Here is a 25,373-nt window from a genome sequence, read left to right as displayed (position 1 = left end):
ACCAAAAGTATCTTAAAACTTAAAGTGTGTGGTTAAAGTCATAATCATGAATATAACTAAGCATATTTGTATTATGAATAAGACATATTCCATTATATTAATCATCAACAGCAAATAAAGATGAGCAAATAATGAATAAGCTAAACTAAGACCATATGCTCAGGTTCTGATCTCTGTATTTGGTTGTACTTACTTCTGTGAAGTACATTTTCAGAGATGAAATATGTAAAATCTTATTATAAGTCAGCATTAACAGATGAAGATTTCCAGTCAGTTTTGATCCCATATTTGGTGAAATGTTATCTCAAAAACAGCAGTTTCATTCATCTACTGCGTATTTTTATTGTGATAAATTTTGATGATAGGGAGCATTAACTTTGGTCTGCAATTTGTAAAAATTTTATCTAAAAAAGCATTTCATGAATCGCATTTTTAAAATTGGGTTTCAAACAACAATTGCATCTATTGAGTATTTTTACTGTATTATACTTTTGCCAATAAATAAACTAAAGTATGGTCCACAGAGTACAAAATATGTAATATTCGGCCATTTACAAAATACATTTGCCAACCCCTGATTTAGCCTACTGTGTCCTATTATCAAATATTTTTGTTCCACTATTTACGTTCATACAGATTTCTCTCTGTCCATCGATACTAAACAATGTTTCACTTCGTCCCTCTCATTTATGTACCAGTAATGTGTTGGATGATGATGACGACAATTTAAAGGGAATCAGCTATGAAATTATCAGTTTCTCAATTTTCATGGATTTGGTGAAGATAAATGAAAGAAGAGAGATTGTTGGCTTTTCTGCTCTTTGTAGGCTCCTCAAGAATCGAGAGTCTGAGGAAGTGTTAATTGAGTGGAATGAAGAAGAGTTTTTCAATGATTGTTTCATTAGGCACTTAAAGTTTTGTTCTAATAATTATTGTGGGTATGTAACAAAGTTTATCATCAGTGGTTACAATTGATTTTGGCCAGTGCTATAATATAAGAAACTGAGCTTGGCGTTCTAAGGATTATTCTTCTTATTCGGTTTTCACCCAGTCACTTACAAATTTCAGTTTTTTTACTGATTTAAGTAACAAATTACCAAAAATGTGGAGGTTAACAATGAGTCACCAAATACTCAGTACTGTGCTATAAAAAACAATTTTTGTATTACTATCGAACCCCAGCCGATTTACAGGTGGTGTCTTCATGGAATGTATTCATTGACTGTGTTTGATTTGTGTGAACAGCTTACATACATCATGTGGCAAAATGTGTTAGTACAGCCTACTGAACAATCTTTGTGATGTGACTACTTGTGTGAGGATACAAGTAGAGGATATGCGGTATATCAACATTACAGACAAAGTGTATAAAAGAATGAGTCAACAGAAATACCTTGAGTGAAATTAATTGGAAAAATATATGAGCTCTCTGCTGGAGATATTCCATAGGAGCTACTTATTGACATGTTATATTTCAGCAATGCTTTTATAAAGTAAAATATCATCACTTCACAACAAATCTGTTAAGAGGGAGTACCTATCTTTGAAGACCACCACATTTTGCCTGGCAGGAGTAATTGTCAGCTGTTATGTAGAACTTTATTCCCAGCTATGACACAGTTGTCAGTAACGATTCTAAGAGCCTGAAGGAGTTCTCTCCAATCTGTGCACTTATTCACACAAATTTAGAGGTTTTTCTGCTGAGCAAATACTTTATTTTTGTTAAGTAATACAAGTGTGCATAATATGCAAATACTCTTGTCTAGAGGCCAGAACAATGATATACTTCTAAGTACAAAATATTCTAAACTGAAGATCTTGTTCAGTTTATCTGTCTTCTGACTTCATTTTTATTTATTATTCAGAGAGACAAAGCACTTATTCTCACAGTATTTCACCTAGTGTATGACCATTAAGGTTAACTGTTACTAGAATGTCATATTTGCTTCTTTTAAATTACATAATGTGAATTTGTGTGAAATTAACAGTAAACTGTTTCCTGCTATCTAATTGAAGGCCTTTTCAGCTATCATCTGCACTGTATGTGGTAGGATGGAGAATGGACCCTTGATTAGTGTGTGTGTGTGTGTGTGTGTGTGTGTGTGTGTGTGTGTGTGTGTGTGTGTGTACTTCATCAGCAAATGTTACAGGTCTTGAACCATTCTTTATACACACTGGACAACTAGAGTGAAGTCAGAACCAATCCTTGTGGGACTGAAAATGTTATACTCTGCAATTTTGAGGTTAGTTTCATTCGTGTAAAACGGACAGTTTTTTAGTTATCAATGTGAAATTCCGTTCGTACATGAGGAATGTCATTAATACCACAGTATTTCATTTTTGTAAGTAGAATTTTTTGGTCTACACAGTCAAAGGCTTTGGCAATGTCACAGAAATACAAATAGATTACACTGTATCCTATACCTTACCAGAACTGTATTTGTGAGGTTGTCTATGGCTTTCTTTGTGCAGAAGCTTATGAAAGCCAAACTCAGATTTAATTAACAGCTTCAGATTAGAAAAAACGCATAAGTATTCTAAATTAGGTCACATTCACTAAAAAAGTGAAATGTATATGTATATGACGTTGTCTATTGCTGTAATGGCCGAATGACAATAAAATTATTATTATTATTATTATTATTATTATTATTATTATTATTATTATTATTATGACTGGACAGATTAGCTAGAGTTTTATAGGTGCATGTTGCGACAGTCTATTTAACTCTGTTAGTATCTATGTTCTGACACACTGACTTATGAGAAAGATAGCAGAGTTGAGTCAACATCTAATTTTAGTATGCTCCTAAAATAATCACCATAGCCTGCAGAATTTCTACTTTTTAGTGTCCTGGTGAATTACATACTTTCAATATGAGTTGTATTTTTTAAACTGATTCTTATTGGTGATGTATGCAATGTTTGCCAAAAAAAATCTAAGTGTTTATCACAGTACAACATTTTCTGCCAGTGTGAGGAAGTAATTCTGGAATTTATTTAGTAATGATTTCAAAGTATTATTTTCCCCATAGTCGTTTTTTGGCATATCAGTGTCATCCACATGTGTACTTTTTTTCTCTTTTAAACATTATACCAAACTGTTAATGCTTTATTGAATGAATATTTTATTTGTCTGTATATAATGTATGCTTTACACCTATTTAATAACAGACTAGTGAATTTTGCAATACTGGTTACAATGGAATTTCTATTGTTGATCCCAAATTAACCTTTGAATTAGGTGAAACTCTCTGTTACATAATATACTTCAATCCCAGTAGTCGTCCATCAATGGTCTGTATTTTTGTTTAATTTTATCGATGCTTAAGTTAGGTGTTTCAAGATAGGTAAGACTTTAAACATATTTTGAGAGACAATATTTTCACCTGCTTTGGTATTTTATATATCTGTTTCTGACATCCATCTTGTATAGTTCCTCTAAACATTATGATCTAGATGTTGTTTGTGTTTATGTGATACAATACATTACTTCGGTGATCTGAACGTAAGGGGAGAAAATGCTTTATGATTTTTGAACATGGTAGACATATGAACTGTATCCTATTTGATTGTTTAATCATAATAAATACCGATCAATGTCGTTGAGAATGAGAATCTTCCTTCATAACAAAGTGGTGTTAGATGAAGCTGTGTTTTGAAGGCAATTACACCAAATGAAAATGTTCCAAGTAAGTTGATTTCTGGCACCCCATTCCATTAATTATTACTACACATTGTGATCTGAAAGTACTTGAACGTAATGAATTGTAACTTTTGACAAATCATTTTAGTATCATGTTAAATGCGTCATTTATTTGTTTATTCATTAAGAATTCTGTGAATCCATATTACAATGAACTGTAAGGATGTAGAATGAATCAGATTTATGTCATAATAGACATACAATAAACAAATGTACAATAATTAAACTGCAGAAAATTGATCAGTAAGCTTAAAAGTTGAAGTAGAGTTAATAAGTTACAGTTAAAGTTACTTGATACAAATTATTGTAAATAACTTTAGGTACAGTAAAGTAATATTTATACATCGACCCTATTAAACAAGGAAGGCGAATTATGGCCAACGCATTAGAAATAGAAATTCTGAAAATATAAATACAAACTAAAATAGAACTTTACAAAAACAGTACTGCTAATTTACTAATCAGCAAGTAATCATCATGAGAGTGTAAGTATTTGCCAGAAAGTTTTTTATTAATTTAGTTTTAGAAGTTGGCAAGACAGTAATGTGCACTTTGATATCTGATGGAAGAGAGCTGAAAACTTTTGTGGTACAGTAACGGACAACTTTTTCTGCAAGGCTTAAATGATTTTGGGCCCTATGTAAATGATTTGTACGCTTAGTCATAATTAAGTGTACGTTAATCTTTTTCTATTGAAGACTTACAACACTGAGCAAACTACCTTAGTTTGTTTCATGTTGATATATTATTTGTTTTATTTTTTATTTATTATGAATTATGTGAATCCGTATTTTGATGAACCATAACGATATGGAAAGAGTCAGATTTACACCATAACCGACACTGCTTTCCCATATCTAACAGCATTGTAGAAAAATTTTGCCAATAGATCATTTAATATCGTCTAAGGATTGCATTTTTTTCAGTTAATTGGCAATAAGGATTCTACTAACTTCACTGTAACATCTGCGATATGACGATTGATGTGGACTTCTTTTTTACTCTATTATTTCCCGGAGAGCTGGTGTTAAATCTTTTAACTGGTTTGATGTGGAGGCGTATTTCTGTAATGTTCCTCTTTGAGACGTGTACAGATGATATTGAAACAATTTTGAAATGTTTTTATATTCATCAGATAGTACCAGAAATTTACGATTTCAGCTGATGATTAAGTTTCACACCCTTTAGGGCTGCTATATTGAAAGAAAAATAAAAAAAATCGTCTTCAATTCTTAACTGCGTGCGATGTAAAGCCCGGTCCACACGCAACGATCTGTCTGCGCAGACATCGGCGCAGATGTCTGTACATGAAAAAGATCGCTGCAAATGTGGTGTGTTCACACGACACAAACCCCAATCTACTACTCGCCCGCCATCTGTCGGTGTAGAAAAGAAATATCAGTGGTAAGCGACTACGCTCCCTGTAAACGTCAAAAATTTAATTCATTTATTTTGAAATATAGAAATAGAGGAAGTTCTGTTGTAGACTGTGTTCGCAACTTGTTTTGCAAAAAACATTCAGACCAACCGCAGGAAACAGACAAAGCGGTCAAAATGGTGTAGACAGTGGCTGCTAAAGCGAAAGCAGTTTTCTCGCGTAAATTTACTGCGAGATTTGCAGGGCGAACCTTAAGAAAGCCAAGCAGATCAAAATACCATTACGTTGGCTGGTATACTTGATCTACTCCTACACCAGATCTTTTAGATTTCTGAACTTTGGATAACTCTTTTCGGTAAACAGTTCGCAACGAATTTTTTTTTTTATTTTTTTTTATTACTGTTTCTCTGTTTGCCGAGGCGTGAACTGCCCGCAATTTTTCAGTTAGAGCATTGTATCGTGCTGTCTTTTTGTCTCGGTCACTATATTCTTTACTTTTAATCTTCCACAAACATGGGTGGTTTCTATATATTTCAATGAATTCACTTACAAACTCTCGAGAACACTGACGAGTATCAGCCACTTTAATGCCCTGTGCGCACAAATACAAACACTAGACTGAGCAAACAACTGTTTCGCGCCAGATTTGCGGCGATCTCCTGTCCACACGCTCCAACTTGTCTGCGCAGATGTGGTTTGAACCCACAGATTTGAGAGGTTTCGCTCAAACCTCCAACTCCAACTTCCAGGTTTGCACACACCTCAGTTTGGTGCAAATCTTCTGTCCACACGCAGCGATCTGTCTGCGCAGATGTGATGTGCGCAGACATTTGTGCAGACAGATCGTTGCGTGTGGACGGGCCTTAAGAATTTATCACAAGTCGCAATTTAAATGGCACCAGTTATTGGGGGTGTATGATAGCTCTGCAGCAACGGCAATCTTTGGGAAGTTGTTTTCATCAGGTTTTGCAAGGTTTATGTTTACAGCGTGTGTGGTGATGCTTTGTAGGTTATGGCTTCCTTCAAGAAAACAAATGTAAAAATATACACGAAACCGGGAGTTAAAACTACTCCCGACACTATCTACTGGAAAAAATTGGGGGTAACGTTTACATTTGACATGCATACAGTATTACTCATCGATTTTTATTTTTCCTCGAAACTGTTATTTGTTAGTCTGCTTATGACAGTGACATAACAGTCTTAATTCTACCGCGTAATACAGAAATAATACGTTTTTAAGTGATGTAACTTGGTACGGTAAATCTAAAATGGTTTTTATTATGTTGATGTAGTTTGTTTGTGTTGTAGGTTCCTGTCCTGTTGAAAGAATTTGGTCCTGTAGACTTCATTGATTTTTCACCCGTCGAACCTCACTATTTTGCAGTTACTTGTTCCGTGAAAGTAAGTTTGCAATTTAAGTTATTTACATTGATTGACATTCACTTAAGACCTGTTTCAGGAATTTGAAAGTAAGTTCTTTAATTGCATCAACAGGTCCAGGTTTATAATGCGATCACAAGGCAAGTGTACAAGAATTTGAGTCGTTTTCGTGAAACCGCTTACGGTGGATCATTCAGGTCGGATGGAAGACTTCTCTGTGCTGGAGGTGAAGAGGCACATGTGAAACTGTTTGACGTGTCATCGAAGTCACTTTTAAGGGTGTTTAAAGGGCATAAGAGGTAAGATATTTTAAGCAGTCACCTGTTGCAAATAACGCTATAAACACTAAACTTGAAGGAGAGCCTTGTTTGAGCCTATGCTTTTGTCGTTTGATAATTTGTTTCGAATGTAAGTTCTCATGGCCGTAATCACCTAGGATAGAACTTTTCTGCGTAATTTGCCACACCATCACTTCTTTATATAGGATCAGCATTTAGGCCACTCTTACAAGGGGCCTTCATCACGGCATGTACCGTATTTTGTAAATGTGGATGAGTGATGATGTGGTTCTGCCACTGTTAGAGTATTAGTGAAGATTGCAGCTTGTTGCTTCAGCTGTTTTGTTTACAATATTCGATGGAATTGAAATCTCATTATGAATTATGATGAAATGTGGACAGTTACTCATTTATAAAATCACTATTTTATTGAAGCCATGGCGGATTTGAGTGGTTATACACACCCACAGACAGTTATGTTGACTTGCAAGTCAGTTCATAGCATAGTGCATGAGACTAGCATTGCATCAAGTGATGTCTAGCTAAGACTATACACTGTTCTCAATATTTTAACATGTAAGTCATTGCGGAAGATACATAACTATAAGTGGGTTTCAGTAATTTAGAGGAGATAAAATTTAACATTCATTTGTGCACTATCATGACTATATACTGTGTGAAGATTTGTTCTTATTAGCAAACACACCTACTTGCATTACTGGTACTCATTGCCACATGTGTGGTACAACCATTAAAGTATTATTCTTGTCATTATTACTATTTTATGAATGCACGATGCCTGTTATTTTGGACATGCCCGTAAGAACACCTCGCATTCGTAAAACGGTTATCTTGATGGCCAATGAATCCACCTTCTTCAGTGCAGATGCATAATTGTGTTCAACATCCTGCACGAATCTCAAAGTAGCAAACATGGAGGACACAGATGGGGACAGCCAATAGATAACATGAGGTGGTAATGAGCATTGGCCACGGGGCATGCGAGGTTGTCCATACAGTTGTGATAAATACTGTGTCCAGATAGTGCAGTGGTTAACGTAACTGCCAAGTAAGCAGGAGATGCCAGGCTCGAATCCCATTCTGGCACATATTTTCAGTTATTGCCACTGATTCCCAGTGCAGTTGACATGAATATTTCCTTTCCATTCTGCCCCCTCCACCTTCAGTTTACATAATTGTAAATCCCTCCCCATGAACCATGGACCTTGCCGTTGGTGGGGAGGCTTGTGTGCCTCAACGATACAGATAGCCGTACCATAGGTGCAACCACAGCGGAGGGGTATCTGTTGAGAGGCCAGACAAACGTGTGGTTCCTGAAAAGGGGCAGCAGCCTTTTCAGTAGTTGCAGGGGCAACAGTCTGGATGATTGACTGATCTGGCCTTGTAACACTAACCAAAACGGTCTTGCTGTGCTGGTACTGCGAATGGCTGAAAGCAAGGGGAAACTACAGCCGTAATTTTTCCCGAGGGCATGTAGCATTACTGTATGATTAAATGATGATGGTGCCCTCTTGGGTAAAATATTCCGGAGGTAAAATAGTCCCCCATTCGGATCTCCGGGGTAGGGACATCGTTATCAGTTGCTTTAGTGCAGTCCATTGTCTGTTGTTTGATCTTTTTGAAACTAACACGCTCCCATTAATATGGGGAAAATAAAGTTTTCTTCCTCGAAAAACAATTAAGGAGAGTCCCCTTTCTTGAAGGAAACCGTGAGCACTAAGGTAGAATGTGCATTGTGTCATTCAGTTTTTTCTATTGAACACGGAGGACATGCCGATACAACACAGCACGTAAAGAAAAAGAAGTGCCTGTTGGCATTTTCTGTGAAAACTCTAGCACTGTAGCTATCTTTGTATGTATGAATAAATATAAACAGACGAAGATAAACATATCACTATAGAAGTAGGGCTGTTTGCATTACACGCCACAAAACACAATCATTCTTTCTGTCCAATGGTCTGCATGACTCTTCTCATCAGAGGCCTGTCTAAGAAGAAATTCACATGTAGGAAGAAATGTGAGTCAATTTGAGTGAATGTGTTATCTGTGTATGCAATGCATGAAGTTCAGTCAGAACTTAAAGATGCTAAATATATGTCTGTGATGATTGATGCATCAAATCACAAAAGCTTAAAGCTAGTACTGATTCTATCTAGGTATTTTATTCCCACCAAAGGTGTTCAGTGCAAAGCAATCTATCTTCAGAACACAGGTGGAGAAACGACAGAATTGTTGACTAGCTATATTGTGTGTATTTTTTAAAAAAGCAAGAGATAGTTAATGAGATTTTTGCAGCTTGTGCCGATAACTGTAATACCAACTTTGGTGAGTACAAGAGGCAGGAACAAGCAATGTTTATTCCAAACTGAACCGTGCTCTCAAGATGAACATTCAAGGCATGTGGTAATAATGGAGTTCAAACAAGGGCAGACATTCTTATTGACATAGAAACAATAGTGAATAAAATTTTTTAATATTTTCACATTTACACTGTGCATGTGGAGGAACTGGAATCATTCTGTGATTTTGTTGCTAGAGAATACTAGTAAGTTCTAGGTAGTATTAAAACTACATGGTTGTCATTGTTGCCAGGAGTTACAAGAGTTATCAGTACTTACGAACCTTTGAAATCTTATTTTCTGTCTCAGGATAAGTGTCCTACATTTCTGAAACAGTTTTTTGAGAAGCTTCGTTTCACACAAAGCTTGAAAATGTTTTCAAATTCAATCCAAAAGTTGGAAAGAACCTCATTTTCAGCTACAGAATCAGCTGAGGAGTTAGAGCTCCTTAAAGAAAAAATCAGTAATAGGAAATTCAGTAAATTTAAAGCTTCACTTATGTCTTTAATTTTAATTAACTTGGAAAACGTAGATAGTTTCAATCAGTCAAAATACGAGACAATTACCACCTTATTTTAGGACACTTTTGCGCCTTATTTGGAAAAGTGGTTTTCTCCATTTCAACCTCGGAAATCAGTTCATTATATAACATGTAAAAATTCTGTTTCTTGGTCTGAACTTTTAAATTGTTTGAAACCTCTTAAGACAGTAGATTCAGGTGCAGCATGTCAGATAGATGAAGATGAATTGTTGATGAGATAGGGTGCATGAACAACATTTTGTTGAGGATTCTTGAGGAATGGGGAAAAGCTAATTTGGAAACAATAGAGATGGTGTGATGTATTCCGTATACTCAAAAGTACAGGCAGTTCATGTAAAAATGTAGAGACACTGGTGAGTTTTGCTTTTGCTTTACCAAATGCTGTTGTGGAAAGGGTATTTTCAATTGTGAATTCCCTTTGGATTGATGAGAAAAACCATTTTATCACTGAAACTATTGAAGGAATTGAAATTGTTAAAACTCTTCAAGACCTTACCTGTCCAACATCTCAACTGTTTTGTCAGTGATTACCTGTACTCCTCTGTTATATTTATTCCATGAAAGACTTCCCAGCATCAGTTTATGTGCTCTGCAGAATACAAGTTCATAAGTTGAGCTGTTGTGTCCTTTGTAATGGAGAATAGAATCTCTCTATAGCAATAATACATTATTGTGCTCAAAGAATGATTGGAACGTTAGTCACTGAAAAACCGTGTCTAAGTGTTCTCTTAGTGTGACAGGCAATAATGTAGTGATTAAGTGCTTACTGCAGTTCATGTATAAAATTACTTTGTTTAACTATCAAGTGAAACTTTAACTGGCAGCAGATATTGAAAGATTAATGGTAAAGGTGGAAAAGAAACCTCAGTGACGATTAGCATCTCCTTTAGGCTTCTATTCGTTATTTTTTTGTTTGTTTGGTGATATGTTGATTCTTCATAACAGTTTGCTGTGTTGCATTTTCCTCATTTTTTGATGTTTTTTCCTATTCATATTTTGTGATGTATCATAAAAATACAATTTGATACTGTTCAGTCAACATGAAAATTCCTCAAACAGTATACTGATTAACCTACAAATTTAATGCAGTTAAATTTCATTGTAATAAAGATTTTTAAATTTTATTTTGATTAAGTGTTTGTTTTTTTCTATAATGTTGTTCCTAATATTTATTCCAGTGCTGTGCATCGCTGTTTCTTTACAACAGATAAAACGCATATTGCTAGCTTCTCCGACGACAAAAGTGTTTGCTTGTGGGATATTCCTAGTGAGAAGGAAGTTATCAGCTTCAGTGAGCATACGGTTAGTTTTAAAACTTGATAAAATCATTAATAAAGTGGCTCTATGACCTTTACAGTTGAACATTTTTTAATACAGGTGATACAAAGAATCACGCAGTGCCATGATATAATGTGTTAGCAGATCCTCTGCTCTTAATTCAGACAGATTGTGTAACGTGGCTTATTTATGTATTTTTGCATTTATAATACTTGAAAACATTTAGTATGATTGATATTTTAACTGAAGTAATGTATATTAATTTTCTGAAAAGAATGTTATGAAGCGATTAATTGGTTTGTCATGTGTCATGATTTCACCAAGAGTATAATATTTGAACCCAGTTTCATACCCACTAATCAAGTTTCCATTACAATGAATGAAGTAATATCTGTTTTCTTTTTTCCCCATTTTCTTCATTATCAAGAAGTACCTTACCATTTACTTTTATGCCATGTGATCACATCTGTTTCTCTTTTGTCGTATTTAAACAAAATTTAAGTGCCTTATCTGCTGCAAGGCACAGTTTCTCAAGAGGGATGTTTGCTGACTTTCTGCTTTACTGGCGGGAATTCCTTGAGGTATTCTGAGTTGCCTCAGAACTTTTAATGTCAGAGTTGTCCCATCATAATTAAATTAATCCAAAACATGAGATTAGCCTGTATCTGAAGCAACTTTGACATGTATGCTAATCTCATATTTATTACTTACGATTTGCTACTGCAGGATACCTACCCAATGTATAACACATTGTAACCAATTACTGCAAACATGTTTCTGAAAATTATTTAAAGTTCTAGTGGCATGTTAATTCATTATCTAATTTGTGCAGGATTATGTTAGAGCTGGGACCGTCTCACCGGTATCTGCAGACATAATACTGTCTGGAGGATATGATAATATTGTGCGCATGTATGATACACGCGCAAAAACTGCTGTGTTCCAAGTGGACCATGGTGCACCTGTTGAAAGTACATTATTTCTCCCAAGTGGAGGAGTGTTTCTATCTGCTGGTAATTAAATTAGATTATTGTTGCCATGGTGCAGATATTATGCTCATATGTTCATTATTATTTTTGAATGGCCTGCTGGCAAATCAGAGTGTACTAATAAACTTAAATAATATTTTACAGGAGGAACAGAAATTCGTGTTTGGGATGCTCTTGCTGGAGGAAAATTGCTAGCAAAAGTGTCGCAGCACCACAAGACAATTACATGTTTGAAATTGTGTTCTGAAAATAAGAGACTTCTTTCAAGCTCTCTAGATCGCCATGTCAAAATATATGATATTTCAACATACCAGGTTGTTCATACCCTTGATTACCCCAATGCTGTATTAAGCTTTGGAGTCAGTGTAAGTGTACAGTACATATATAAAAGTAGTTATGCAGATTGATCGTATCCTTTCTGAGATTTAAGTTTTTGATTGCACTTGTTTGTTAAGTATTTCCAACATTTGTGGGTGTTTTCTTTTGTCATTGTAGAAATGGGTATATTGGCTGCTGTACATGCAAAGTAAATGCCCCCTGTGTATATCTTTTGTCCTTCTGTGCCACTGATTTAGTCATTATTAAAATGTGTACAAGAAGTGTGTCCTTCAGGATGTTCACTAGTAGTTCATCATATCCAGGATGACATGTCCAATAACATTTCAGAGAAGAGATTTAATTATATTTTGAACATATTTTTATGGTTCTGTAGTTGTAGTTTCCAATTAAAAATGTTGAGTTTCAATTCAATCAGAAGTGAATTATCTGGAATACATCTATTGTGTACCAAAAGGGAACACTTTCTAGAAATTTAGAAGGCCGTTTGTGACTAAGGAATGAAACTGTAACACAAGTTATACTGTAAAATTCTCAACTCTGCTAAAAAAATAGAAAGCAATAACAAATAATAATAATAATAATAATAATAATGTTTACCATTCACACTCTGAACTGTGAATATCGATATGAGCGATGCTTCACTATGCTTACAAAGGTCATCATGTTCTCACTCTGTCATAGGCCTCCTGTCTCTGCAGTGATTGCATTTTTGATGTCTGGTCTATGTATGCCAGACTGGTGTGTGGCACCTTGATCATGGACATTAACTAGTAAATGGAGCCATTCATTCACTCTCTCTCCTGTGTAATTTCTGTATTGTTTGCTACACTGCTAAAGACTGATGGAATCTGTAACATTGATGTGCGTGTTCTTCAGTATACTAGCTTAAGTTCATCAATACCTTGTTTCTATAGGTTCTTTTAGTACAGATTACACCAAAGCTGACTCAAAAGTTTTAAAATGATTGTGAATGCAATAAATTTGGTACATCACACTCCTTGCTCCTTTTAATCATCTTGATTGTAATTTGCAAGTCGTACATTGCCATACATCCACTTGTAAAAGAAGCTCCTTCATTTGCTTGATTGAAAACCCATATATTTTCTCTGTATGTGGTAACAATTTTAGTTGGTATATGCCGAGGTGTCAAAAGTCTGCAGATACCTCCTAATATTGTGTCAGACCTCCTTTTGCTTGACCTAGTGCAGCAACTCGATGTGGTATGGACTCAACAAGTCGTTGGACATCGCCTGCAGAAATATTAAGCCATGCTTCCTTTGTAGCCATCCATAGTTGTGGAAGTGTTGCTGGTGCAGGATTTTGTGCACTGACACCTTGATATAAATGTTCGATGGGATTCATGTCAGACAATCTGGGCAGCCAAATCATTCACTTGAATTGTCCAGAATGTTCTTCTAACCAGTTGTGAACAGTTGTGGTGCAGTGACGTGGTCCATTATCCATAAAAATTCCATTGTTGTTTGGGAATAAGTAGCCGAACATAACCATTCCCAGTCAGTGATTGGTTCAGTTGGACCAGAGCACCCAGTCCATTCCATGCAGACACAGCTCACACCATTATGTAGCCACCACCTGCTTGCACAGTGCCTTGTTGACAACATGGGCCCATGCCTTCGTGGGGTCTGCGCCACCCTCGAACTCACATTACCTGTTCTGGATTGTTTTAAAAGGGTGTTAGTGATTAAACTGACTGACAGTTGTCTCTAATGCCTTCTTCTAGAGGGATCTAACACTAACATACTTTAGTCTCTCTATAAAAGTGTGCTGATGGGTATGATTTACTGACTCCCCTTGATAGTAGAAAATTCTGGGTCAAATATAAACATCTGTTGGCTTTTCCTCACCTCAACCTGTTTCTACCATTTTTAATCCTCTCCTCCCTCCTCCCTCCCTCTTTCTACTCTCAAATTCAGTCCTCAATAATTTATTCCTGACCATTAAGGCAGAATTTTTTTGGTCAACAATTATATATGTGAACAATTATGAGAAAGATAGAATACTTACTTACTGTTTCATAAGTGTTGATATTCCAATCTGGACTTTCCACTGTTTGAATTGCATATCTTAGTATCACACCATCACGGTTGACAGCTCTGCCAATGCACTGTCCTTTTATACCTTGTATATGTGATACTACTGCCATCTTGTATATATGCGTATCACTATCTGATGACTTTGATCACCTCAGTATATTGTATATTACAGTGAAGAGGCTATTAGGTGTACAGTTCTTTTTTGTGAACAAGAATTACTTCATTGTTTCTGTATCCCTCCACAACAACTCTGTAAATAATTAAAAAATTCCTTTTCCCCCATGTTAAACCTTTCTATTGTTCACATCCATACACATTTCATGCAGTGGCTTTATCTATCTCATTTAGCATTACTTTTGGATTTCATTATTTTCAGTGTTTATAACTGTCTTCTTCTGATGGTCTCTTGACCAACACAAGCATTTAAGGAAATCTTTCATTGCTTGTAAAGTTTTCACCCTGTTGTCTGGTGCCGTGCTATCTGCCATCTTAACTGATGAAACACATTGTCTACTAAGGTTGTTTTTTTGTTTTTGGCATGTTAAGTTACCAAAATTTTGCTGCCTCAACCCACATACTTTCAGAGCTATTTTGAAATAGTTTTGGTTCACTCAGCATGTTCTATCATTGCTTGATTGAAACTCTCACCATATTCTTAATTTCCTAGTTTCATTTGAGGTTTGCTTTTTGTTTTGCTTTCTTTGTGCAGACAACATCTATTGCTGTTTACGCAAATACCTTTGTTAAATAACTTTACTTTTATGCTTTTCTAAATAAACTCACTTTGGAAGTTGTTTAATTTGAAAAATCATTAAATTGCTGAAAAATACCCATTATTCGTATTAAGTGTGTCTGTCCAACAGAGTACCAAAACCGTGAGCTGACTTGGTTAGAGGTCTCTAGAAATGCAATTAGTCAATAATCCAAAGTTTTCATTATACTGTAAGAATACCCATTCATAAACTGTCTTTTTTTCTCAAGGAAAATTAATTTCAGGGCCATCTCCATACTTCTGTTTTCCTCAAAGATACTTAGAAACTGACTTGTCATAGGATACATTTCTACTCTTCTGAGAACTACTTGCAGTTTGCCCTATGTAAATGTTTTTCTACAAGTAGAGCCATATTTGAGCTTCAAAGCGAAACTGTCAAAGAGCTAAAATTTTATAATGGGTGTGTTTATGAACTAAATTTTTTCCGCTGTCAGTCAAGATTTTATTTTTATTTATCTCTTGCATGCCCTTTTTCAAGCAATGATTCCCATTTTCAAGTACATTTTTCACATTTCACACTTTTCATTTGTTTCCAATACGTGAGGTGCTACATTGTTCTGTTACCTTTGGTGTAATATTTACATACACAATTTTTTAATTAATGATCAGTCTTTATATAGAGTTAGTGGCAATTTGGAAAAGCTCTTACTTATTATTTTCCTGTAGTCCACCTACGCCAAAACTGTCACATTTAAATGTCACTCACATAATTTTCATTGCACAGTACATATTGAAAACAGCAAAAGTACATAAAGAAAACAGTTGCAAAGATATTTTGACACGTAGTAGAGACAATGCTACAGGTCATCCATACATTATGATATAATATTCTTTCATGCCAAGAGTACTTATTCTTCTGTAAGCTGAATAACTATTTCTAACAATACTAGAGAAGGAAAGTTGCTACTCACCATATAGCAGAGATGCTGAGTCGCGATAGGCACAACAAAAAGATTCACACAATTATAGCTTTCGGCCATTAAGACCTTTGTCAGCAGTAGACACACACACACACACACACACACACACACACACACACACACACACACACACACATGTCTGCAGTCTCAGAGAGCTGAAACCACACTGCGAGCAGCAGCAACGGTGCATGATGGGAGTGGGGACTGGGTGGGGGTAAGGAGGAGGCTGTGGCAGGGAGGGGGAGGGATAGTATGGTGGGTGTGGCGGACAGAGAAGTGTTGCAGTTTAGACGGAGGGCAGGAGAGAAGGTGCGGAGGGGGGAGGGGGTAAGTAGTGGAAAAGAGAGAAATAAAAAGAAATTAAGAGACTGGGTGTGGCGTTGAAATGACGGCTGTGTAGTGCTGGAAAGGGAACAGGGAGGGGGCTGGAAGGATGAGGGCAGTGACTAACGAAGGTTGAGGCCAGGAGGGTTACAGGAGCATAGGATGTATTGCAGGGAAAGTTCCTACCTGTGCAATTCAGAATAGCTGGTGTTGGTGGGAAGAATCCATATGGCACAGGCTGTGAAGCAGTCATTGAGATGAGAGATATCATGTTTGGCAGTGTGTTCAGCAACAGGATGGTCCACGTGTTTTGTGGCCACAGTTTGTCGGTGGCCGTTCATGCGGGCAGACAGCTTGTTGGGTGTCATGCCTACATAGAATGCAGCACAGTAGTTGCAGCTTAGCTTTTAAATCACATGACTGGTTTCACAGGTAGCCCTGCCTTTGATGGGATAGGTGATGTTAGTGACCGAACTGGAGTAGGTGGTGGTAGGAGGATGTATGGGACAGGTCTTGCACCTAAGTCTATTCCAGGGGTATGAGCCATGAGGTAAGGGATTGGGAGCAGGGGTTGTGTAAGGATGGACGAGTATATCATGTAGGTTCAGTGGATGGTGGAATACCACGGTAGGAGGGGTGGGAAGGATAGTGGGCAGGACATTTCTCATTTCAGGGCATGACGAGAGGTAATCGAAACCCTGGCGAAGAATGTAATTTAGTTGCTCCAGTCCCGGATGGTACTGAGTTATGAGGGGAAAGCTCCTCTGTGGCTGGACTATGGGACTTTGGGATGTGGTGGTAGACTGGAAAGATAAGGCACAAGAGATTTGTTTTTGTACAAGGATGGGAGGATAATTACGGTCAGTGAAGGCTTCAGTGAGACCCTCGGTATATTTTGAGAGGGAGTGCTCGTCACTGCAGATGCGATGACCACGGGTGGCTAGGCTGTACGGAAGGGACTTCTTGGTATGGAATGGGTGGCAGCTGTCGTAGTGGAGGTATTGCTGGTGGTTAGTAGGTTTGATATGGACGGAGGTACTGATGTAGCCATCTCTGAGGTGAAGGTCAGCATCTAGGAAGGTGGCTTGTTGGGTTGAGTAGGACCAAGTGAAGCAAATGGGGGAGAAGTTGTTGAGGTTCTGGAGGAATGTGAACAAGGTGTCCTCACGTTCAATCCAGATAGCAAAGATGTCATCAGTGAATCTGAACCAAATGAGGGCTTTAGGATTCTGGATTTTTAGAAAGGATTCCTCTACATGGCCCATGAATAAGTTAGCAAAACCCAGAATCCTAAAGCCCTCACCTGTTCCCTTTCCAGCACTACACAGCCGTCATTTCACCGCCACACCCAGTCTTTTAATTTCTTTTTATTTCTCTCCTTTCCACTACTTACCCCCTCCCCCCTCCGCACCTTCTTTCCTGCCCTCCGTCTAAACTGCAACACTCCACTGTCCGCCACTCCCACCATACTATCCCTCCCCCTCCCTGCCCCAGCCTCCTCCTTACCCCCACTCAGTCCCCACTCCCATCATGCACTGGTGCTGCTGCTCACAGTGTGGTTTCAACTCTCTGAGACTGCAGATGTGTTTGCAAGTTGTGTTTGTGTGTGTGTGTGTGTGTGTGTGTGTGTGTGTGTACTGCTGACAAAGGCCTTAATGGCTGAAAGCTATAATTGTGTGAATCTTTTTGTTGTGCCTATCGGGACTCAGCATCTCCGCTATATGGTGAGTAGCAACTTTCCTTCTCTGGTATTGTTACATTCTATCCTGGATTTTTCATTGTTTGAATAACTATTTGTTTTATACAAAGGTACTTCTATTATTATAACTATTTTGTTTGCTTGCTTAAAGATACTATCGAAGCATGTGAAGAAGCTCAGACATTTTCCGGGTTTTCATTTGATATTTTGTCTTCATGTTTTTGTGATGTGAATAAATCTCCAATTTTTGTAACAGATTTGTTTAACGATCTTTATTTACTTGCTTGAGTAGTTCAACTTTTTGCTTTAGATTTTCAAATGGGAATTGTGTATGTTTGTAGCTATTGTTCAGTAATCTGCTCTGTATAGCTGGCATGGAAACCTGTGTCTATTTGTCCTGGGTAGAACATGGAGTTTTTCTTTCATGTTGTGTATATTGCAGTTCCTGAATATGGGTTATGATACTGATAGGCAAGATCCAACAGACAATGGAACATTTCATCACAGGAGCATTTAGCTTTCCTGGGAATGTTATACTACCTGGCCCAGAAAAACAATAAATGAAAAAGAAATCATTGCATTAATCAACTTAACACACATCTCAGTTAAACATGATTGACTCTCCAAGGTATCACTCATAGTCATCATCTCTACCAATGAATGCTAACTGATGTTGCACATTTTTTCTCTGGGTGCCTTGTGGAATAGTCATCCCTAAAAATGCAGCCAAGATCAATGAAGTATTAAATCTGCAAAAATAAACAGAGGATATTACATAGAATCAATAGCAGCACTATTGACCTTCAAATACTTATTCTTACATGCTATTACATTAACTACTTAATTTATGGCAATAATAAAAGACATTTTCGAATAACAGTGGCAGACCATACTAAAACATATAAAAATTGTTTCAGTCTCTATTGATCTATTGTGGACATTTCTGTGCAGATTTTACATTCTTGTCGGTGATATAGGGTAGGGACCTGAAAATGTAGCAGCTATTTTTGGCAAAATAAGTAGCAGTTTTTGTAAATAATTGGACATATAGATTTAAAAGTTTGCCTCATTACATGCCTGAAGTCTAAAATGATCACAAAAGAAAAGAGACATTGATTGGGGATTTAATAATAATAATAATTAATAATAATAATAATAATAATAGGAAATAAATAGTATTTGCTTTAGGAAAACCTCAACAGCTTTTTCCAAAATAATCTTTGCTTCTTTTGGTCTTATTTAGACTTTCAGAAAATGTATGTTTTTGTTGAGAAGCAGCAGTATTTTCTCACAGGTGAACAGAGTGCGCCTCTGGTTTGACGTGCATCTTGGCATTATCTTTCATTTCCTACACATCTTGATAATTACAAAATCTGTAGAACAATGATTTCAAATCTGTAGCATATCAGCACTAATTACCTTACTGTAGAGCTCTTTCATGGACTATGTGACCCATACTTGACCATACTACAGACAGAACAAACAAAGGTTAGGTTGGTGCATAAGTTTATAGCATTTTTGTTTTGCATGTAGGTATTCTGCTTGCTGTGGTTTTATTTATCAGTTGTCATTTTTTTATTTGTAGTTCACTGTTGCTATGTTTAAGTTTGAATGTTGTAATTTTGTCATTTAGAGATAATTAGTGGAGCTGAGGATACTACAAAATTGAGTGCCAAGTGAAGAAATCTAAACATTTTCAACATAAATGGTTTGTTTTAAGGAGGATCACTTTGACATTAATGATTCTCCATGTTCAGGGAGATCTTCGAGGTTTGATGGAAGTTGTTTAAATGCATTAATCACAATTATCCACATCAGTGTACTCAAGAACTGGCAAATGCCATGGACTCTGATCATTCCACCATTGTGTGACATTTAAGTGCAAAGAGTAGGGTTCAAAAATCAGGTATATGGTTGCTGCTTGCTTGTCATCAATTGGCTCATGAATAATACCAACCATTCCTACCCTGTATCATTACTGATGATGAGAAATGGTGTCTTTATGCTAACATAAGACAAAGAAGGGAATAGTTGAGCTCACACAAAGCAGCATCTCCCCATACAAAGACCTGTGCATATCCCAAAAGATAATGTCAGGCATCTTGTGGAAAAGCGGTGGTGTAGTGTACTATGAATTGCTTCCCTGAGGTGTAACCATCACTGCTGACATTTATTGTGAACAACTGAGATGCCTTGCAGATGCAGTCTGAGAACAAGGACCAGGAAGACTGTGTCAAGTGATGCTACTCCATGATAACTACTGCCTATATTCTGCTAGACTGACAAAAAGCACTCTATAAGAGTGGGGTTGGAAGTCATTCTGCAACCACCTTATTCACCTGATCTTGTACCTTCAGCTTTTCACCTTTTCCACTCCCTGTTGAACAGCTGTGTTCTGTGTTTCTGTGAAAGTAGAGCTGCCACATGATCATAGGGTGGCTGGACCCTTCTGGTGTCTCAAAATTCATACTTGAGCCACATGATGGATCAGGATTAGTCTCTTCATTCATTTCAAAATAAGGATAGAAAATAATGAGCTATGCACAATGCAAAGTTAAGCAGAGTGCACAAAGCATTTGTTAATGGCTAATGCGCATATGTTTGCTGAGGTTGCCTGCATCGTAAGTGAAGCAGTTCAGGCCTGACCTTTAGTGATGTGTTATGCAACCATACTTGCAAACATCCTGCACCTAAAACTACTACATTAAATTGTCCACAATTTCGCTTGATTCCAGTGTTACGTAACAGACAAATGTAGGCATTTCCTTGTTATACAGTGCTATGTCCCACAGCTGACTGCTATGTTGTCATACACAGTGTGTATGTCAGAGACCACGCAGCTACCCAGAGCATAACTTACAAGCTCACTGATGTGTTGTTATGTTCATACATAGATCCACTCTTTATTTTGCACATGCATTTATACACACTTTCTCTTTCCACAGTGCGCTTCGCCAGATGTTGTGCAGTTCCATAACCAAAAAATTGTTTATTTTTTTTTTGGTATTTGCTTTCTGATAAAATATTTCCTCGGATTACAAACTGCTATGAAATATAATTTGTACATATATTCACCCTTTTGCCTTTTGAGGCAGAATTCATATCTATACATGCATTCATCACAGATGTGAATTTTTTAGGTCCGTAGGGTGAAATTCTTATTTGGCAGCAAAATTTTTAACAACCTTATCACAAGTATTAAGTAAGTTACTTGAAATTTGAAACTGAATTAAATGATGTCTTGTTAGCAACACATTCTGTACATACCATCTGAATATTTGAGCCTGTTGTTGTGGTCTTCAGTCTGAAGACTGATTTGATGAAACTGTTCATGCTAGCCTGTCTTGTGCAAGTCTCATTATCTCAGAATAATCATTACAACCTACATACATTTGAATTTGTTTTCTGTATTCATTCCGTAGTCTCCCTCTACAACTCCAAAGTTACTTGCCATATAAACTGAGTTACTAGTGTGGTGAGCAATGGCACTGTGTCTCTCTTGGCTATGAAAATGCATTCACTGTGCCGTTTATAGAAGCTTACCTGCATTCCCATTTTGTTAGTCATTATTAGACATACTTCTGGATTACTCCTATTTGGTTTTGTATTTATAACCTTGCACTCACGTAACCAGATGTCCTGTTATTCCTGCCGAGGCACTTTGCTAATTCCACTATATCTAACTTCAGTCTATCCATTTATCTTTCTAAATTCTCTAGTATATATACCCAGTTAAGGATTTAACATTCCTGCTCCAGTGCGAGTTTTGTTTTTCCTGATGGCATTCTCTTGCATATGCCCACATGAAGAGCCAAATGGTGGACTATCTCATCTCCAGAATATTTTACCCAAGGGAATATCATCATTTAACCATTCAGTAGAGTTCCATGCTCTTGGGGAAAAATAACAGCTTCATAGTACCAGTGTGGCAAAACCTTGCTAACTAATGTTATTTTCAGATTCTTCCTAGCACTTTAGGGGATTGTAGGCATTGTAAATGAGACTACATTCAGTTAACCTACTGTAATAATCAGTATAATTTTTATGTTTATGAGAAGTAGAAAAGCACAGCTAACTAATATAATGAGAATAGCAGCAGATTGTTCAGTGTAGTGGCTGTTCTACTAGATTTGTAGGACATTAATTTACAGCACTTTTAAGTGATACTAGAGAATCGTAAATGCCCTCAATAATTAATGTGTCAGCACTCATTAATGCTAGTTGGTTGTTTAATTAGTCCATAGAAGCTGTTTATCATCCTTGCATCCCTGTAGAGATACATACGAGGGCTATTCGGAACGTAAGTTCTGATTGCCCACGAAATGGAAACCACTGTGAAAATCTGAAGAAGCTTTACACATATGTGTTGGACAGTGTCTGTAGTACACCCGTCGATTGCATCATGTCGCTCTCTCCAGTTCTGTGTGCACAGTGAGCACATAAAGGTTACTAGAAAGTATGGTATCCAATCAAGTATGAGGGCCTGGTGAAAAATTGCGCCTAAGGCAATATAGCTCAAATAATAAAACTGTCATGCATTTCCTTCTTCAAGACAATTCTCAGCCGCATTCTGCAGGGACAATGAAGGTGCTCCTGCAGCGTTTTCAATGGGAAATGTTTGATCACACACAGTACGTTCTGTAATTGACTCCCTTTGAGTTTCATCTCTGCTCACATGAACCACTGGCTATGAAGACAGCATTCTGGCACAGACAATGAGCTGTAGACCAACATAGAGGCAGAAAGCACTGGTGGCTGCCTTTTGTGAGGAGGCTATGGGAAAGCTGGTACAACACTACGACAGGTGTCTAAGTCGAATTGGCGGCTATGTAGATAAGTAGCTGGAAGTTGCAGCTAACTGTTGCTAATAAAAAAATTTTGATTTTCACAGTGGTTTCCATTTTGTGGCCAATCAGAACTTACTTTCTGAATACCCCTTGTCTTTTGACTTGTTCTGCATTTCTGACGTCTCTTTGTCTCTGAGGATGAGGTTTACAGATAATGGTGAGTGAATGGATGGGTGGATTGATTGATTGATGGATGTACGGGCAGATGGATGGATAGTGATGCCCAGTGAAAGTTCACTGGATGAAAGTATGTTCTGGTTAAAAGACTGCCTGTTAACACTGGATTATAAACTGACGTGTAGTAATTATAGTATCAACTTCAAGAAATTTAAAGCTCTTTTGCTTGTATAGGTGCATTTGGTTGAGCAATGTGCATGTACATGACAGTTAGTACCATTACTATTACGTACTGCATTATTTTATAAGTTTATTTGTTGTAAGTGTCTGATAAGTACATATAGGGTGAACCAGAACTTCACCAACAAACTTTCAGAGGTGATAGTGTGGACCAAAACAAGAAAAAAATTCCCAGTAAATGTGGGCTCTAAATTGCATACCTTAAGAGTTGAGAGCATGTTTTCAGTAGAAGAGGTATGTTTCATGCCAGTGAAGATGAACAAATGCTGACAGTTCTTCAGGAATGCACTTTAGAGTCCATGTTTAGTGGATATTTTTTCTTGTTTTGGTCCATACTACCACCTCTCAAAATACGGGAAGCAAAGAGCTTTCAGTAGAAGAGATATGTCTCACAGTAATGAAGATGAAGAGATGCTCATGTCTGTTAATGTACGCATTTCAGAGATTGTGTTTACTCGACCTATTTTCTTGTTTTGGTCCCTAGCCCTCTAAAAGTCTGTTGCTGGAATTCCGGTTCATCCTGTATATTATTTCACAATTTTAGACCAGTGATGAAACAGTTATAGCTGAATTACTTGTGAGTTGCAGATAAGTATGTATATAATTTCCACAATTTCAGGCCAAGGATGAAACAGTTGTAGCTGGTATGGTGGATGGTTTGATATCAATATCTAGACGGGAAGATGAAATTCAACCATCCAGACAAGAAAGACGCAAAGTCTCATATCGTTATGCTCCAGATAACTACCAGCCAGCATCTGTGGATGTTGTTGTACCCGAAAAGAAACTTGTGCAGATGTCGAACCATGATGTACATTTAAGAAAATTCCAATACTCAAAGGCACTGGACTGCGTTCTTAAACCATACGTTGTCAACAAGACTCCTCATGTAACAGTGGGTGTGCTTCTGGAGTTAATGAGGTAATGTACTACCTTGGATATGTTTTATGTTTGTGGAAGGATGGATGGATGGATGGATGGATGGATGGATGGAGAGGGAGACAGATAGAGTCAGAGGGTTGCAACTTCAGCCCACTCCACAGAAACACTAAAAAGTAAATAATGACATTGCTAACTCCTAGAACAACAATATTCATTGTGGAGAATAGAGGAATGTTTGGTGGGGGTTGGGGTGGAGGGGAGAGGGGACATTCACTCAGGACCTAGGAAAAGAGACATTGAAGTTCTCTGAGAAGAAATGTATAATTAAGGAAGAAAGTAACGATCTGAATATCAAAGATGGCAGATCTAATGGGTATGAGTGTATCAAACCATTAATTTAACCCTTTTAGACCCAGTAGCTACAACTGTATACATTAAATTTTACTCTCTTTTAGTTGCAACAGAAATATTTTTCCCCCATTGGAAACCTCATATACACATTTATGAATGTTCAAACATTTTACATGTTCAAGTGCTGCCACCTGTTGGGCATTACAGAAAAATATCAAGTCGCTGTAACAGTGCACAGAGCTTGTGATCCCCAGAATACACGGAAGTGGCTGGTTAGTTATATTCCGCTGTATAAATGAATATTATTAATATTGTTATATTGCATTACACACTGAAGAACCAAAGAAACTTGTATAGGCATGCATATTCAAATACAGAGGTATGTAAACAGGCAGAATATGGCACTGAGATCGGCAACGTCTGTATAAGACAAGTATCTGATGCAGTTGATAGATCGGTTACTGCTGCTACAATGGCAAGTTATTAAGATTTAAGTGAGATTGAACGTGGTGTTATCGTCGCGGCATGAGCGGTGACACACAACATCTCCGAGGTAGCAATGAAGTGGGGATTTTCGTGTACGACCATTCCATGAGTGTACCGTGAATATCAGGAATCTGGTAAAACATGAAATCTCTGACATCACTGTGACCGGAAAAAGATCCTGTAAGAATGGGATCAATGACAATTGAAGAGAATTGTTCAATGTGACAAAAGTACAACCCTTCCCCAAATTGCTGCAGATTTCAGTGCTTGGCCATAAACAAGTGTTAGCATGCAAACCATTCAACAAAACATAATCAGTATGGGTATTTGGTGCTGAAGGCCTACTAGTATACCCTTGGTGACTGCACAACACAAAGCTTTACACCTCACTTGGGTTCAACAACACCGACATTGGACTGTTGATGACTG

The 25,373-nt window shown here is 37.2% G+C and overlaps 1 protein-coding gene across 1 annotated transcript in view; it reads left to right on the top strand.

The window, feature by feature from the left end:
- Positions 1 to 5,964: 5,964 nt before the first annotated feature.
- The window catches only part of LOC124805040 (U3 small nucleolar RNA-associated protein 15 homolog), a 39,569-nt gene continuing 20,160 nt past the window's right edge, over positions 5,965 to 25,373 (top strand). The window contains exons 1-7 of the mRNA XM_047265461.1: positions 5,965 to 6,186; positions 6,396 to 6,488; positions 6,582 to 6,766; positions 10,825 to 10,948; positions 11,757 to 11,937; positions 12,058 to 12,278; positions 23,845 to 24,146. Coding sequence (XP_047121417.1) covers positions 6,097 to 6,186; positions 6,396 to 6,488; positions 6,582 to 6,766; positions 10,825 to 10,948; positions 11,757 to 11,937; positions 12,058 to 12,278; positions 23,845 to 24,146 — 1,196 coding nt within the window. The 5' untranslated portion in view covers positions 5,965 to 6,096. The remainder of the gene's footprint in view (positions 6,187 to 6,395; positions 6,489 to 6,581; positions 6,767 to 10,824; positions 10,949 to 11,756; positions 11,938 to 12,057; positions 12,279 to 23,844; positions 24,147 to 25,373) is intronic.

The sequence above is a fragment of the Schistocerca piceifrons genome, chromosome 7, assembly GCF_021461385.2.
Source record: "Schistocerca piceifrons isolate TAMUIC-IGC-003096 chromosome 7, iqSchPice1.1, whole genome shotgun sequence".
Taxonomy (NCBI): domain Eukaryota; kingdom Metazoa; phylum Arthropoda; class Insecta; order Orthoptera; family Acrididae; genus Schistocerca; species Schistocerca piceifrons.
The sequence above is the reverse complement of the archived record's forward strand: the minus strand, read 5'-3'. Positions and strand labels throughout refer to the sequence as shown.